Here is a 16,424-nt window from a genome sequence, read left to right on the forward strand (position 1 = left end):
CTGCAGCTTCATTGGAGTCCACCTGTGGTAAATTCAGTTGACTGGACATGATTCGGAAAGGCACACACCTGTCCATAGAAGGTCCCACAGTTGACAGTTCACGTCAGACCACAAACCAAGCATGAAGTCAAAGGAATTGTCTGTAGACCTCCAAGACAGGATTGTCTCGAGGCACAAATCTGGGGAAGGTTACAGAAAATTTCTGCTGCTTTGAAGGTCCCAATGAGCACAGTGGCCTCCATCATCCGTAAGTGGAAGAAGTTCGAAAACACCAGGATTCTTCCTAGAGCTGACTGGCCATCTAAACTGAGCGATTGGGAGAGAAGGGCCTTAGTCAGGGAGGTGACCAAGAACCCGATGGTCACTCTGTCAGAGTTCCAGAAGTCCTCTGTGGAGAGAGGAGAACCTTTCAGAAGCACAACCATCTCTGCAGCAATCCACCAATCAGGCCTGTATGGTAGAGTGGCCAGACGGAAGTCACTCCTTAGTAAAAGGCACATGGCAGCCCACCTGGAGTTTGCCAAAAGGCACCTGAAGGACTCTCAGAGCATGAGAAAGAAAATTCTCTGGTCTGATGAGACAAAGATTGAACTTTTTGGTGTGAATGCCAGGCGTCACGTTTGGAGGAAGCCAGGCACCGCTCATCACCAGGCCAATACCATCCCTACAGTGAAGCATGGTGGTGGCAGCATCATGCTGTGGGGATGTTTTTCAGCGGCAGGAACTGGGAGACTAGTCAGGATAAAGGGAAAGATGACTGCAGCAATGTACAGAGACATCCTGGATGAAAACCTGCTCCAGAGCTCTCTTGACCTCAGACTGGGGCGACGGTTCATCTTTCAGCAGGACAATGACCCTAAGCACACAGCCAAGATATCAAAGGAGTGGCTTCAGGACAACTCTGTGAATGTCCTTGAGTGGCCCAGCCAGAGCCCAGACTTGAATCCGATTGAACATCTCTGGAGAGATCTTAAAATGGCTGTGCACCGACGCTTCCCATCCAACCCGATGGAGCTTGAGAGGTGCTGCAAAGAGGAATGGGCCAAACTGGCCAAGGATAGGTGTGCCAAGCTTGTGGCATCATATTCAACAAGACTTGAGGCTGGAATTGCTGCCAAAGGGGCATCGACAAAGTATTGAGCAAAGGCTGTGAATACTTATGGACATGGGATTTCTCAGTTTTTTTATTTTTAATAAATTTGCAAAAATCTCAAGTAAACTTTTTTCACGTTGTCATTATGGGGTGTTGTGTGTAGAATTCTGCGGGAAAAAAAAGAATTTAATCCATTTTGGAATAAGGCTGTAACATAAAATGTGGAAAAAGTGATGCACTGTACAAGGTGCAATTGACGCCATTGATGAAATTCAGTAAATCACTGAGCCTGAACTGGCTGCACGCAAGCACACAGAGGCCAACGCTGATGCTGGCAGGCTAGTCCAGTGCAGCAGCTCAATCCCGGGGCAGTGATGCTGCAGGGGGCGCCAGTGGTCCTGAGGTGGCTGCTCAACGAATGTACGGCACGGACTGATCAGCTCCGGTGTGCTGGCGAATTGCACTGGGAACCGATTATAGCCGGTTCCAGTGGTTTAAGGGTTAACATCATTTTGACTCCCCCTGTACTGAGATGCTGTCTGACTCTAAGGCCAATCAGTTATTTCTGATCAGTCTGATTTTTTTTAATAAAATTTTCAGAAAATATGTTTCCACTTTGTCATTAGAGGTTATGGAGTGTATACTAAATGTATCCAATTTCCATTTAAATGTACATCACAATAATGTGCGCAGAAGTGAAGGGGTTTGAATACGCACTGAATCCACTGTACTTGTCCCACCCTTCTAAACTACATGATAAACCGAAAAAAAGACAGGTGACTGGATTCCTAAACTTTATAATATTATCTGTTGTGATGGGTGGCTGGGTCCCATGCCTAGCCGGGACGCCCCTGCTGCATATGTTCCGGGGGAACAACCATGGGCAGCTCAATACCTCCCCCTGGCCGACGGTGATTCCTCAACCTCCCACAGGGCTTCATGGGAGATGGAGCCCTCCACAGCCTGGTTGGCCGCTAGGGGGTGCTGCCTGGATTCCACAGCCCGGCTGGACAAATCTTCAGCCCCCACCCGGAAGTGCAATTGGGACCAGGTAGTCAAGAAGCACCTGGAACACTTCCGGGTGGGCTTTATAAAATGGGACAGCCACCACCACTCAGTGGCCAGAATCGGGAGGAAGAGGACGAGGTTGCCAAGGAGGAGTGGCGGTGCAAAACGGGAGTGTTGCGGAGTTTTGAAAGTGCTTGCTGGGACTGTGTATTGCCTGTGGGGTTCACGGGGAAGATGTGCCCCACAGGTGAAGAAAATAAAAGTCTGTTTTTTTTACACGTGCCTCTGTGTCAGCCTGTGCCGGGTCGGGCGCTATATAGCATCTAATTCACACTGTCTAATCTATAGATATTGTATTTAACACATTAAGATTCACTAGACAAATTTAGACTTTTTGTGACAACAACAGAAATGTACTGATTTTGTAAAATATAAAAATAATCACCGTACTACAGGTGACGGAGCTTTCTGCGTTTCAGCTCCAGTCTTGTGGAACGCTCTTTCTCAGAAACTCAGACAAGGCAAGTCGCTACCAGTTTTTAAAAATAGATGTAGGACTTATCTGCTTGCTAAATCCTTTATATAATCCGTTTTGTTATCCTATTCTGGTATCTTTTTATGCAATTTAAACTATTTTTTGCTATGCTTTGTTGCACGTCCTTGGGCTCTGAAAGGTGTGTTATAAATAAAATGCTTTATTATTAACAACCCATGTCACAAGCCTGGGCAACCTTAAGTATAATAATTAACAAGATAAGAAAGACGGTTAAAAATGAAAGGATATTTCAATAACAACAATCTGCATATTTTTAGTTTGACATTTAAATCTCTTGTGCCACTGTAGCCTTCTAACCCAAGTCAACCTAGAAATTCAATCAGGGTGATGTGAAAAGAAAATATTTAGAATGTTTTCAAATGTTGCTGGCTACTAAACGATACTTGAACATCTTGTTCCAATTTGCATTTTATTGCATGCACATGAAAACAAAAAAAAAAATTGTTGCGTAATGATATTTAAGATATCTGTTGACAAATTAGTAATTGTGTGTGTTCTTCCTCTCTCTTCGGCATGCAAAGGTTGCATTATAAAATGACAAATCAAACCAAGATGTGCCTCGAAAAATCTGAAATGCAGCAACGTTAGAAAAGTTCCTGAATATTTATGAAAGGTGCTTTATTGCCTATGCAGTGGATAGGACAGTTGGCCTCAACAGAGTAAAGAACCAAGCTGTTTAACCGAGAAGAACAAATCGGAAAGATCTGCAATGGTGTGGGTGCCAGCCAGCCAGCCAGTGTCCCGTCATCATCATCATCTTTCAATAAGACTGAAATGAGTAACATGGAGAAAAATGAGAGTATGATGTGTGAGCTGTCACAAGACGAGAAACCGTGAAGCAAATATCAGTGACATAACCAAAAGGACTTCAAACCAGAAGGCACAACTGCAACTGTGTGATGTAAGCAAGTCCTTTATTTAGAACAGTAGAGAAACTGACACAAACAGGCCATTCGCCCCAATAAAGTTTGCCAGTCTTGCACCCAATTCCTCCAAAACAACATTAAGTCGAGTTCTGAAGGTCCCTAAAGTCTCACTTCCTACCACACGACATGACCGGTGCGTGTGAAAAAAACCGTCTTAACATTTGTGCGAAACGTACCCTTAATTTACTCCCATTTTCTTCATTTCAAAGAACTGATTCCTTTCATAATTTTAAAAACTTCAATTATGTCCATTTGCTTAAACTTGAAAGGTTCAACTCCTTCAATCTTTCCTTGTAACTTGTACCTGGCAGTCCTTGAATCAGCAGAGTCACTTTTCTCTAGGCGACTTCTGCTGCTGCTGTGTCTTATGTTGTAGCCCACAGGCCTAAACGTTAGACAGTACGGGTATGCGCTGCTTAACGTTGACGATTCATTCTAAGAAACGAGGCGGCTCCGCCCGGTGTTGGGGAACCCGAAATACATCGATGAATGTATGAGATATGTTTGTAGCTCCGTTAGTCGAGCTGTTTGGTTTTGGAGCCGAGACAGTTTTGCTTCTGCGGTTTCAGAAGTGCGTTGTAGGCCCCGACGTCTATTGTTTTTGTCCATACGGACTCGTGTTTGTAGCTCCGTTAGTGGAGCTGTATAGTTTTGGAGCCGTGATCGTGACTCCATTAGTTCTCTGTTGTTTACCGTTAGTAATATGAATAATTGCATTTACTGTTAATATGGAGCGGTTTCTGTGGTTGTACTGTTAATAATGCATCACTGTAATGTGATTCACTTAAGCTGTATAGTTTGGACGTGTGAGGATGACGTACGTTCAATACGGAGCGTTCGTTTATTCTTATTACAGTTTGGACGTGTGAGGATGACGTACGTTTAAAACGGAGTGTTCGTTTATTCTTATTACGCGTTGTAGGCGCCTTTGGCTTTCGTTCTAACTCGCGCCCTCCGTACTATTATGCTGTGTATGGTGGACCTTTGTGGACACTGTACTTTTTCCCGTTTCAATCTGGGGCGGGGGGCTGAATCCTCTTTTTTGTGTGGCTGTGTCGTTACCTATGGGCGCGTTGCCACATTTCTTATTTACGTTAGTTGAGCTCCTTTGTTTTTGAGCCGTGACGCGTTGTAAGCGCTTATTTACGTTAGTTGAGCTAATATTATACCTCCGGTGCCGTGTGTGTGTTTCATGTGGTAGTCGTTGTAGGCGCATGCGCCCTCCCTACCCTCTCGGGTTTGACTATGCTGTGTTTTGTGGACGTTTGGGGACGTCGTACTCTCGCGTTGTAGGCGCCTGCGCCTTTCGTACTTTCCCGCGCCTTCCGTACTATCTTTGTGGACCTGTGGGGCCTCCGTAGCCTCTTCTGTCTGACTCTGGGGTGCAGCGCAGAATCCTCTTTTTTGTGTGGCTGTGTCGTTAGTCGTTAGCTATGGGCGCGTTGTTGCTTCATGTATTATTTACGTTAGGTGAGCTCTTTCGTTTTTGGGCCGTGACTCCTTCATTCGCGGTGGATCACACTTTGCTTGCGGTTTATGAGACGCGCGCTGTAGGCGCCTGCGCACTATGTCTCATGGTCCCATCGCTGTGTACCTGCATCCATATCCGGTTTATTCTCGGTTAGTAATATGGATAAGGCGTTCTGCGATTTGGAGGTTACTAAGTAGTAGAAGTAAAGCTGCGAGATCCGTTAGTGAATTGTACCTATTTTGAGTACATGCAGAGAGACTGTCAAGTTTCAGCCAGCAGGTCTCCCCTGGCTGCGGTTCGAGGTTACATTTCTCGTTTGTTTTATTTAATTTTGTGCCTTTGATTTGTATTTACGTTTCTTTTTATTACGTACAATTTTCATTGTGTTTCTTTGTTAGGGAAAATGACTTAAGTTATGTCCCTTGTGTTTCATGGGTGGTTCTCCACCCAAGTCAAAGAAAATGAATTCAAAAGAAGTTAATTAGCAGCAAAAACAGGTCACTAATTAAGAAAAGGGCTAGAATGAAAACCTGCAGCCACTGCGGCCCTCCAGGACTGGAGTTGGGCACCCCTGTGCTAAAATATTACCCAATTTATTAACAAATTAGTGCATTATTGATCACAGTTTCCATGGAATTAGCGTAGGCTAGGCTTACCTTAAGTAGGCTACGAGTATAGTACTCTTACAGTGACTTATGATTGATTTGACTTATGATCCGATTTTCGGAACCTAACCCCCATCGTAAGCACTGTACTAAACTAATAGTGCAGACCTATAAATACCTGGAAATGCAGCTGGATGATAAATTGGACTGGACTGCCAATACTGATGCTCTGTGCAAGAGAGAACAGAGCCGCCTATACTTCCTTAGAAGGCTGGCGTCCTTCAACATCTGCAATAAGATGCTGCAGATGTTCTATCAGACGGTTGTGGCGAGCACCCTCTTCTATGCGGTGGTGTGCTGGGCAGGCAGCATAAAGAAGAAGGACGCCTCACGCCTGGACAAACTGGTGAGGAAGGCAGGCTCTATTGTTGGCATGGAGCTGGACAGTTTGACATCCGTGGCAGAGCGACGGACGCTGAGCAGACTCCTGTCAATCATGGAGAATCCACTGCATCCACTGAACAGGATCATCTCCAGACAGAGGAGCAGCTTCAGCGACAGACTGCTGTCACCGTCCTGCTCCACTGACAGACTGAGGAGATCGTTCCTCCACCACACTATGCGACTCTTCAATTCCACCCGAGGGGGTAAACGGTAAAATTATACAAAGTTATTGTCTGTTATACCTGCATTGTTATCACTCTTTAATTTAATATTGTTCTTTATCAGTATGATGCTGCTGGAGTATGTGAATTTCCCCTTGGGATTAATAAAGCATCTATCTATCTAATAGCATTACATATAATGTAAGTGGCGGCAAAACATCAATAGGGTACTGTACTCTCATTAGTAGGAAGAAATAGCACCTTTAAATATACAAGTACAATATTTAAAATATTAACACGTGGATTTGTAATTTACAATTCACTCTACATTAACGTAGCAAAATGTAGTGAAAATTAAGTCCATTAGAAGAGGTCAATTATGAAACACATTTAACTAGTTGTTTATAAACAGTAACAGGCATCAACACACAGGCAGCTTTCACATGTCACGGGTCTGACCTTAAATATGAAATGCAACACCAATTCCATCAAAAAAAAAAAAACATTTCCTGACAACTTGAAGGAAAAAAACAAAAAAAGAACACACTTTATATTTATGTACGCTGCTAAGAATATAAACTCTAATAGACACATCAGTGTCCAGCTCCCAGCTCACTGTATTGGGAAATGGTGTCCTGGCATCTCATGTGCTTTTATCCATCCATCCATTATCCAACCCGCTATATCCTAACTACAGGGTCACGGGGGGTCTGCTGAAGCCAATCCCAGCCAACACAGGGCGCAAGGCAGGAAACAAACCCCGGGCAGGGCGCCAGCCCACCACGGGGTGCGCACACACACCAGGGACAATTTAGGATCGCCAGTGCACCTAACCTGCATGTCTTTGGACTGTGGGAGGAAACCCACGCAGACACAAGGAGAACACGCAAACTCTACGCAGGGAGGACCCATGAAGCGAACCCGGGTCTCCTTAATGTGAGGCAGCAGCGCTACCCACTGCGCCACCGTGCCGCCTGTGCTTTTTTTTTTTTTTTTTTTTTTTTAAATCAACTCAGGACGCCAGGCTTCTTAACACATATTCTTATCCAGATTATTTATGAATATCTAAAATTGCAGCGGATCTAGCATTGACGCCCTGGGGAACACCACTCTTTACATCACCCAATTCCGATAAGGTGCTTCCTAAGTTTGAGCTAAATCTACACTCTCTACACACTACCCCCTGAACGCCTACTTGTTTTAGTCTGATGCCCAACCTAATCTCTCCCGTAGGATCTCATCGAATGCTTCAAAATGACAAACCGGTGCTTCAGTTATGAAAAAAAAAAAAAAAAAAACTATTATACTGTGCACAAAGCACAAGACCTCATCTTCCTTTTCAATTCCTCTCGCTCAAACAACTCAAGCTATGGGCTCCGTCGCTCTCCGGTTTATGAAATGTGCGACACTATTACAATGTAATCATGGGAGCTTGTATCTTCTGACAGCTCATATGTAGTAAAAGACAGCAGGTTGTGAATTCCTGCGTTAACCTATACTTAGGAAAACTGTCTGTTCACATAAAGATAATAAAGTCATGAATAGCAAAATTTCGACAAGGTTGGAACAAAACGTTCGGTTACAGGTGGCGAATCGGAGGCAAAATGCTTTGCAGAGGTGTGCAGAAATGGAGAAACCCGAGCCTGTCCCAGTTTATGCCAGTCACGTTCAAAGGCCGACATCTCTCTCTCTCTCCTGTTCCACAATGAAAAACAGACAGCAAAACAGTACAACAACATTTATTTCTGTAGCACATTTTCATACAAATGATGGAGCTCAAAGTGGAGACAAGTAGAAAGTCAACCATCACTGCAGCCCTCCACCAGTCAGGGCTTTATGGCAGAGTGGCCTGTCGGAAGCCTCTCCTCAGTGCAAGACGCATGACAGCCCGCATGGAGTTTGCTAAAAGACACCTGAAGGACTCTGAGATGGTGAGAAATAAGATTCTCTGGTCTGATGAGACCAAGATAGAACTTTTTGGCCTTAATTCTAAGCGGTATGTGTGGAGACAACCAGGCACTGCTCATCACTTGTCCAATACAGTCCCCACAGTGAAGCATGGTGGTGGCAGCATCATGCTGTGGGGGTGTTTTCAGCTGCAGGGACAGGACGACTGGTTGCAATCGAGGGAAAGATGAATGCGGCCAAGTACAGGGATATACTGGACAAAATCCTTCTCCAGAGTGCTAAGGACCTTAGACTGGGCCGAAGGTTTACCTTCCAACAAGACAATGACCCTAAGCACACAGCTAAAATAACGAAGGAGTGGCTTCACAACAACTCTGTGACTGTTCTTGAATGGCCCAGCCAGAGCCCCGATTTTAATCCCAATTGAGCATCTCTGGAGAGACCTAAAAATGGCTGTCCACCAACGTTTACCATCCAACCTGACAGAACTGGAGAGGATCTGCAAGGAGGAATGGCAGAGGATCCCCAAATCCAGGTGTGAAAAACTTGTTGCATCTTTCCCAAGAAGACTCCTGGCTGTATTAGCTCAAAAGGGTGCTTCTACTAAATACTGAGCAAAGGGTCTGAATACTTAGGACCATGTGATATTTCAGTGTTTCTTTTTTAATAAATCTGCAACAATTTCAAAAATTCTTTTTTTTGTCTGTCAATATGGGGTGCTGTGTGTACATTAATGAGGGAAAAATTTAATTTAAATGATTTTAGCAAATGGCTGCAATATAACAAAGAGTGAAAAATTGAAGGGGGTCTGAATACTTTCCATACCCACTGTAAATGACCTCACAATCAGTCCTCACAGTATTCAGGGTTCACATGGAAGAACTTGACGGTCATGTGGACTTCTGGCCTTTAACCCACCAAAAATAGGGACATTATGGTGCTTTGATCAGGTGGTGGTGCCGCAGATCACCACCACAGAAAACCGGAACAATATGTATGTATTACAACTTATATGAAAGATGGTAAAAGTAGAACAGAAATCCTCCAAATATTAAGAACTGTCCTTGACAATGATTTCATGTCGTTTTTTAGCATTTGAAACATTACCAGGATGGCTGAGAAACAGTTAAAAGATGACCCATCATCTAAGGAGATTTCCAAGGAGAAAAATTAATTTGAAATACTTGACGATTAATAATCCAAAAACATTCCTGACTAACTGAAAATCTCCTTTAGATCATGTCAGGCGTGAGTGATTGACTAGTAATTCTTGTGGATTATGGAGCCTGTAGAGTGCCAATATGATGCAAGCAAAGAATGGGACCAAAACATCCTCCGAGAGCAACTTCTCCCAACCATCCAAAAACAGTTTGGAGACCAACAGCACTGAGAGTATCTGGGGCTGCAACGCAGCAGCAGCAGCAGCAGCAGCATCAACCGAGTGTCCCATAAAGTATACAACAAATACACATGATGATGTCATTTTAACAGGTTCCAGCCTTCTCGATCCTTCATTGGATCAAACTGGTCTCAGTAGAGATGGAAGGATGTCATTTTTAATCCTATTATCCATCCTCATCAAGAGACACACATACTTGTTTTATACCAACAAGTACAAAGATACGGCAGCCTTGCAGAACCTTATTAATGTACGGTTAGGCCCGGCCACAAAATCTGTTATCTCCATATATGCCGAAGAAATTTAAAACCCAGCGAACATAGTATAATGACTTGTAATTGTAGCAGTGGTCTGCTAAACACATGGGCATGTCTATTAAAAGATCATTGAAACTATTGGCATGTGAGGAGTGGACCACAGAGAAGAGGAGTTCACAAAATGACTCCAAGCCCTTAGAGACATCAGGAAGGATATTTACAGCAAGCGATGAAAGCAGATACAGCTGAGAAACTACAGTAAAGGAATCTGAAGCACTTGGATGAAAGAATAATGTTTTTATTTTTAAGACAATAACGCCTTCATTAATGTTTCCTTTCATTCAAAACTGGCAGCTAAAATGGAGGTAGCAAAAAGAGCTCACAAATACACGGCTGGAGACAGGAAAGAATAAGAAACCAACCAAAACCAATCGTCAAAGCCCAAAACAAAGTCAAGAGTCAAATAAACCAACAAGGGGTCTTTAGTTACATAGGTCTCTAATTGTTTACGCTATCCCGTGGCACCATTTTGTGTTTTTGTTTTTTTTAATAGGGACTTTAGTGTTGAAGATGGCAATGTGGTTGTGAGGGGTGACATCAGAGGGTCACGGACGGCATCACATCACAGGACAAGGGATGTACAGTGATCCCTCGCTATATCGCGCTTCGCCTTTCGCGGCTTCACTCTATCGCGGATTTTATATGTAAGCATATTTAAATATATATCGCGGATTTTTTGCTGGTTCGCGGATTTCTGAGGACAATGGGTCTTTTAATTTCTGGTACATGCTTCCTCAGTTGGTTTGCCCAGCTGATTTCATACAAGGGACGCTATTGGCAGATGGCTGAGAAGCTACCCAACTTACTTTTCTCTGTCTCTTGCGCTGACTTTCTCTGATCCTGACGTAGGGGGTGTGAGCAGGGGGGCTGTTCTCACACCTAGACGATACGGACGCTCGTCTAAAGATGCTGAAAGATTATCTTCATGTTGCTACCTTCTGTGTGCAGCTGCTTAGTGAAGCGACATGCTGCATGGTGCTTCGCATACTTAAAAGCTCAAAGGGCACGTATTGATTTTTCAGTTTGTTTTTCTCTCTCTCTCTGCTCCTGACGGAGGGGGTGTGAGCTGCCGCCTTCAACAGCTTTGTACCGGCGGTGCTTCGCATACTTAAGCCAAACAGCCCTATTGATTTGTTTGCTTTCCTCTGTTTCTGACAGCCTGTGCTCCTGACACGCACTCCTTTGAAGAGGAAGATATGTTTGCATTCTTTTAATTGTGAGACAGAACTGTCATCTCTGTCTTGTCATGGAGCACAGTTTAAACTTTTGAAAAAGAGACAAATGTTTGTTTGCAGTGTTTGAATAACGTTCCTGTCTCTCTACAACCTCCTGTGTTTCTGCGCAAATCTGTGACCCAAGCATGACAATATAAAAATAACCATATAAACATATGGTTTCTACTTCGCGGATTTTCTTATTTCGCGGGTGGCTCTGGAACGCAACCCCCGCGATGGAGGAGGGATTACTGTACACCCTTGGATTTCACCATTGCGTTCAAGTTTGGTTTCCCTCAATAGACTCTTGTGTTCTCTTTAGTTTGTTTACTTGAAATACAATTTGGTTTTTGAAATCTTTTCTGTCCCGAACACCAATTTACCCCTCATTTTTAGGCCAGTTATGTGCATTACTCTGGCTTTGCTCGTCTCACTCCCATCATTCACTACGATTTCTGGGTTTGTGTCTTACATTCTGGGCTTAGTTTATTAGCTTCTTGCTCACCTGATTATGACTTTAGCTTGCTTTCCCCGACTTTGCTCTATCACCCGATTCCATAATTAAAAACTGCTGCTGTCATGCGCAGCCCATACAACAATCCTCAACTGAAATAACTGAATTGCAAATAGAATTCTAAATTTCCTCTTGTTTTTATTAGTAACATGTTTTTATAAAATACAAGGGGGCTTTGCCCCCTGCTTGCTTCGCCATTCCCCACCCTCTGTACTCCCCTGATTTGGCGCTGTCTTGATTTTTTGGTTTTATTTCCTATGATGAAGATGAGGCTCAAGGGACGCAGATTTGAGATGGTGGAGGAGATCCAAGTGGTAACAACCAACGTCCTGAACACACTGACAAAAAAACAAGTTCCAGAGGTGCTTCGAAAGGTTGAAATCTCACTGGGTTTGGTGTATCAACTCAGCGGGTGACTATTTTGAAGGAACAGTTCACCATTAATTGTTATTTGGTGTGTATGCTTTTAAATAAATGCATTCCGGGAACCTTTGGATTGCTCTTCGTATAGAAAAAGTGGTGTGTGACTGCAATGTATGCAGATCCCCTTAAATGAAAGCTGACAAAAAAAATATGTCAACCACGTCTGAACTGTTTGATTTGTAAATTTAAACTGTGGTGCATATGGGGGATAATCAAAGAAAAATGTGCCCCCCCCTAAACATTAGGGTGGGTACTGCATGTACATAAAAATTCAGGCACTTTTAATATAAATGTGATTTACCATTTTCATGATGGCCTCACTATGACCGACGTACAGTGGGTACGGAAAGTATTCAGACCCCCTTCAATTTTTCACTCTTTGTCATATTGCAGCCATTTGCTAAAATCATTTAAATTAATTTTTTCCCTCATTAATGTACACACAGCACCCCATATTGACAGACAAAAAAAAGAATTTTTGAAATTGTTGCAGATTTATTAAAAAAGAAACACTGAAATATCACATGGTCCTAAGTATTCAGACCCTTTGCTCAGTATTTAGTAGAAGCACCCTTTTGAGCTAATACAGCCATGAGTCTTCTTGGGAAAGATGCAACAAGTTTTTCACACCTGGATTTGGGGATCCTCTGCCATTCCTCCTTGCAGATCCTCTCCAGTTCTATCAGGTTGGATGGTAAACGTTGGTGGACAGCCATTTTTAGGTCTCTCCAGAGATGCTCAATTGGGTTTAAGTCAGGGCTCTGGCTTGGCCATTCAAGAACAGTCACAGAGTTGTTGTGAAGCCACTCCTTCGTTATTTTAGCTGTGTGCTTAGGGTCATTGTCTTGTTGGAAGGTAAACCTTCGGCCCAGTCTGAGGTCCTTAGCACTCTGGAGAAGGTTTTTGTCCAGGATATCCCTGTACTTGGCCGCATTCTTCTTTCCCTCGATTGCAACCAGTCGTCCTGTCCCTGCAGCTGAAAAACACCCCCACAGCATGATGCTGCCACCGCCATGCTTCACTGTGGGGACTGTATTGGACAAGTGATGAGCAGTGCCTGGTTGTCTCCACACATACCGCTTAGAATTAAGGCCAAAAAGTTCTATCTTGGTCTCACCATCTCTGAGTCCTTCAGGTGTCTTTTAGCAAACTCCATGCAGGCTGTCATGTGTCTTGCACTGAGGAGAGGCTTCCGACAGGCCACTCTGCCATAAAGCCCTGACTGGTGGAGGGCTGCAGTGATGGTTGACTTTCTACAACTTTCTCCCATCTCCTGACTGCATCTCTGGAGCTCAGCCAAAGTGATCTTTGGGTTCTTCTTTACCTCTCTCACCAAGGCTCTTCTAACCCGGTAGCTCAGCTTGGCCGGACGGCCAGCTCTAGGAAGGGTTCTGGTCGTCCCAAACGTCTTCCATTTAAGGATTATGGAGGCCACTGTGCTCTTGGGAACCTGAAGTGCAGCAGAAATTTTTTTGTAACCTTGGCCAGATCTGTGCCTTGCCACAATTCTGTCTCTGAGCTCTTCAGGCAGTTCCTTTGACCTCATGATTCTCATCTGCTCTGACATGCATTGTGAGCTGTAAGGTCTTATATAGACAGGTGTGTGGCTTTCCTAATCAAGTCCAATCAGTATAATCAAACACAGCTGGACTCAAATGAAGGTGATCTCAAGGATGATCAGAAGAAATGGAAAGCACCCGAGTTAAATATATGAGTGTCACAGCAAAGGGTCTGAATACTTAGAACCATGTGATATTTCAGTTTTTCTTTTTTAATAAATCTGCAACAATTTCAAAATTCTTTTTTTTTTTCTGTCAATATGGGGTGCTGTGTGTATATTAATGAGGGAAAAAATTAATTTAAATGATTTTAGCAAATGGCTGCAATATGACAAAGAGTGAAAAATTGAAGGGGGTCTGAATACTTTCCGTACCCACCCACTGTAGCTATAATCCCTTCTGTTCTATCCATAGCTTTAACCACAGCTATGGCCGAGTCAAGGTTCACAATTTGTGCCATTCAGATATGGAGGAGCGGGACCAAAACAAGAGCCGTGTGAAATAATATAGCTGCCATTTGCACCCACCTTGGAAAGGCATCAAAACAGTATGTTTTCCTGGTGTCTGGGAAAGCCACCCGTAGTCCTGACATGAGAGGAGAATGAAGAATAACAGCTGCACATTCATAGCGGGCGGCAAGGTCAACCGTTGGGACGGTGCCAATGCTTTGTCCATACAGTATGATGTTCTCAGGGCTGATCTTATACCTATAAAAAAAAAAAAAAGAAATCTGAGTATTAATATCGCAATATTACACAGTACTTGAACAGAACATAAAATGTGAAAAACAAGAAACCATTAGACAGCCCAAATTAGGAGAGAAATACTTAATGCCCAATGGAATAATTTATTTACATGAAATGGATCTGAAAAATGTGCCATATGGTTGCAGGCTGCCCCCTAAAAAAGTAGCTGGTGGACAAGAGAATCCACATCAAGTGCAAGCTAATAAGAAACATGAAAGTATTTGTTGCATAATTAACGCGACTCGTTTTGAAAATGTCATTAGATATTTATGTACAGATGATGAATTCAACGCCTGAATGGCCTGCTTCATGCCATACAAGTTTTTAAGAGAGGGTAACAAAGTAATTCAAGTAAGGCGGAAAGGAAAAGTGGCCGAAGAGAAGAATGACGGACAAAGAATTATTATTAGGGCATGAGACAAAATGTTGTTGTATCGAATTTCGCAGTCTAAAACAATACAAAACGTGGCCTTGAATCTCATATTGTATGACACTACCGCATGAGGGAAAGGAACCCCAAAGACAAGTGAAAAACGCCTTTCATCCAAAGCAAGGAATTTCAAAATCTGATTAAAAAACTAGAGCTATGGTGCACCCTGACAAACTGAGCGCACTGAGGAAGATCCCCCTTATTTACCAGCTGTGTAAGGAAGTGAAGGTTGTTGTGAAGTTGTTGGTGCAAAACACAGACATCCATGTACGTGAAAGTGGGCTCGGCACGCAAGTTAAGTGTTTCACACACAGGCTTAATTTAGAGAGTCAGGGAGTAAGGTGAACCGCAGCATCGTTACATGAAGGCAACACTCCATCCGCAGGTTTGTTTTTAAAATGAACTCTACTGGAACCAGCAGAGCACAAACTTGAGGCCATAAGCTTAGATACACCTTGGAGAAAAACCTTCAAACTTGAAATTCTCCATCTTCTCACACATCTCTCTATTATAATTAAAAAAAAAAAAATCCTGGAAAGCAAAAGCAAGGCTACGATAAGTGATCAATTTGAGCAATGGTACAATTTCAGTTCCACCTAAAACTGCCTTTGTGTTTTTAGTTGGAGGTTCCGTCCTACTCATGAATATTGATGAAATACTGTAGCACAGCAAAACGTAAAGAAATATTCATGGTTTGTTGTAGCATGATGTTATATTATCCACTAAATGGAAGCAGAATACTGGTTCCTAGCTTAAAAACGTAAAGCTGATCATTGAACGTCACCCCAATTACAACTCGTGGTTAACCGTAATCGAACAGAATTCCAACCCCAAGTCACGCTTGGGGTTAACGCAGTACTTTAAGGACTGGCAAATCTTCACTTGATATTCTCAAAAACATAGGTGAACAGGGATTGGCAAGAAAAGTTGGGCTATCCTCCTCATCAGGATTGTTCTCGTATTCTTATCACTCACATATTTTCCATTCAAACTGAATTAACGTTTCTTGATGCCAGTCCAGTTTGTGCCCATCCTGCGCATTAGACAGTAAAAATCGTAGAGCTGGGCAGAGTTCAGCTTTTCCAACTGTTCTCAGTCTCAGCCGGTTTCTCACTAAAGTATTTTTATAAAAACCGTGAAAATGATTTGCTGTGATCATTTCTTTGACGAATCTGCCTACTGCAACATCTTTTTCCAATATGCGTCTTGCTATTTTGTTTTTAATTTGCTTTTTCTTCGGTTTCTTTTGTGCTGGTTTGGCCCACTGTTTTGTGCTTACAGCTTTGGAATTACATCTTTAGATGTTTATTTGATCTTTTATTATTACTTTGAAACAGTTTCTTCCTTTAAGGCTTATTGATTTAAATAACTGGAAGGAGGTCTTTCAGTTTATATTGACTATTTGCAATTTTTCCAATTCTGTGAACTCCAAAAGAAATTGACACCATTGTATCCAAACATTCTTCAGAACCACCAACAGAGAGGGCCGTGAAACAGAAATGTTTTTCTATTCTAAAGTGCTATTTCTTTCTAACCCATTCAGTGGCAGTTTCATTTGTTTAAAATAAACGAGTCAGACATCTAAAAATGTATATTTTGATGCATATTTTTTGTTGTTGCTCATGTCATTAGTTGTGTCCATTTGTTATG

General features: G+C 42.9%; 1 protein-coding gene across 1 annotated transcript in view; it reads right to left on the reverse strand.

Moving 5' to 3' along the window:
• abhd17c (abhydrolase domain containing 17C, depalmitoylase) overlaps positions 1-16,424 on the reverse strand; it is a 75,554-nt gene that overhangs the window by 23,236 nt on the left and 35,894 nt on the right. The window contains 1 exon segment of the mRNA XM_028823131.2: positions 14,126-14,305. Within this exon segment, the coding sequence (XP_028678964.2) occupies positions 14,126-14,305 (180 nt within the window).

This window comes from Erpetoichthys calabaricus, chromosome 17 (genome assembly GCF_900747795.2).
Source record: "Erpetoichthys calabaricus chromosome 17, fErpCal1.3, whole genome shotgun sequence".
Lineage (NCBI taxonomy): Eukaryota > Metazoa > Chordata > Cladistia > Polypteriformes > Polypteridae > Erpetoichthys > Erpetoichthys calabaricus.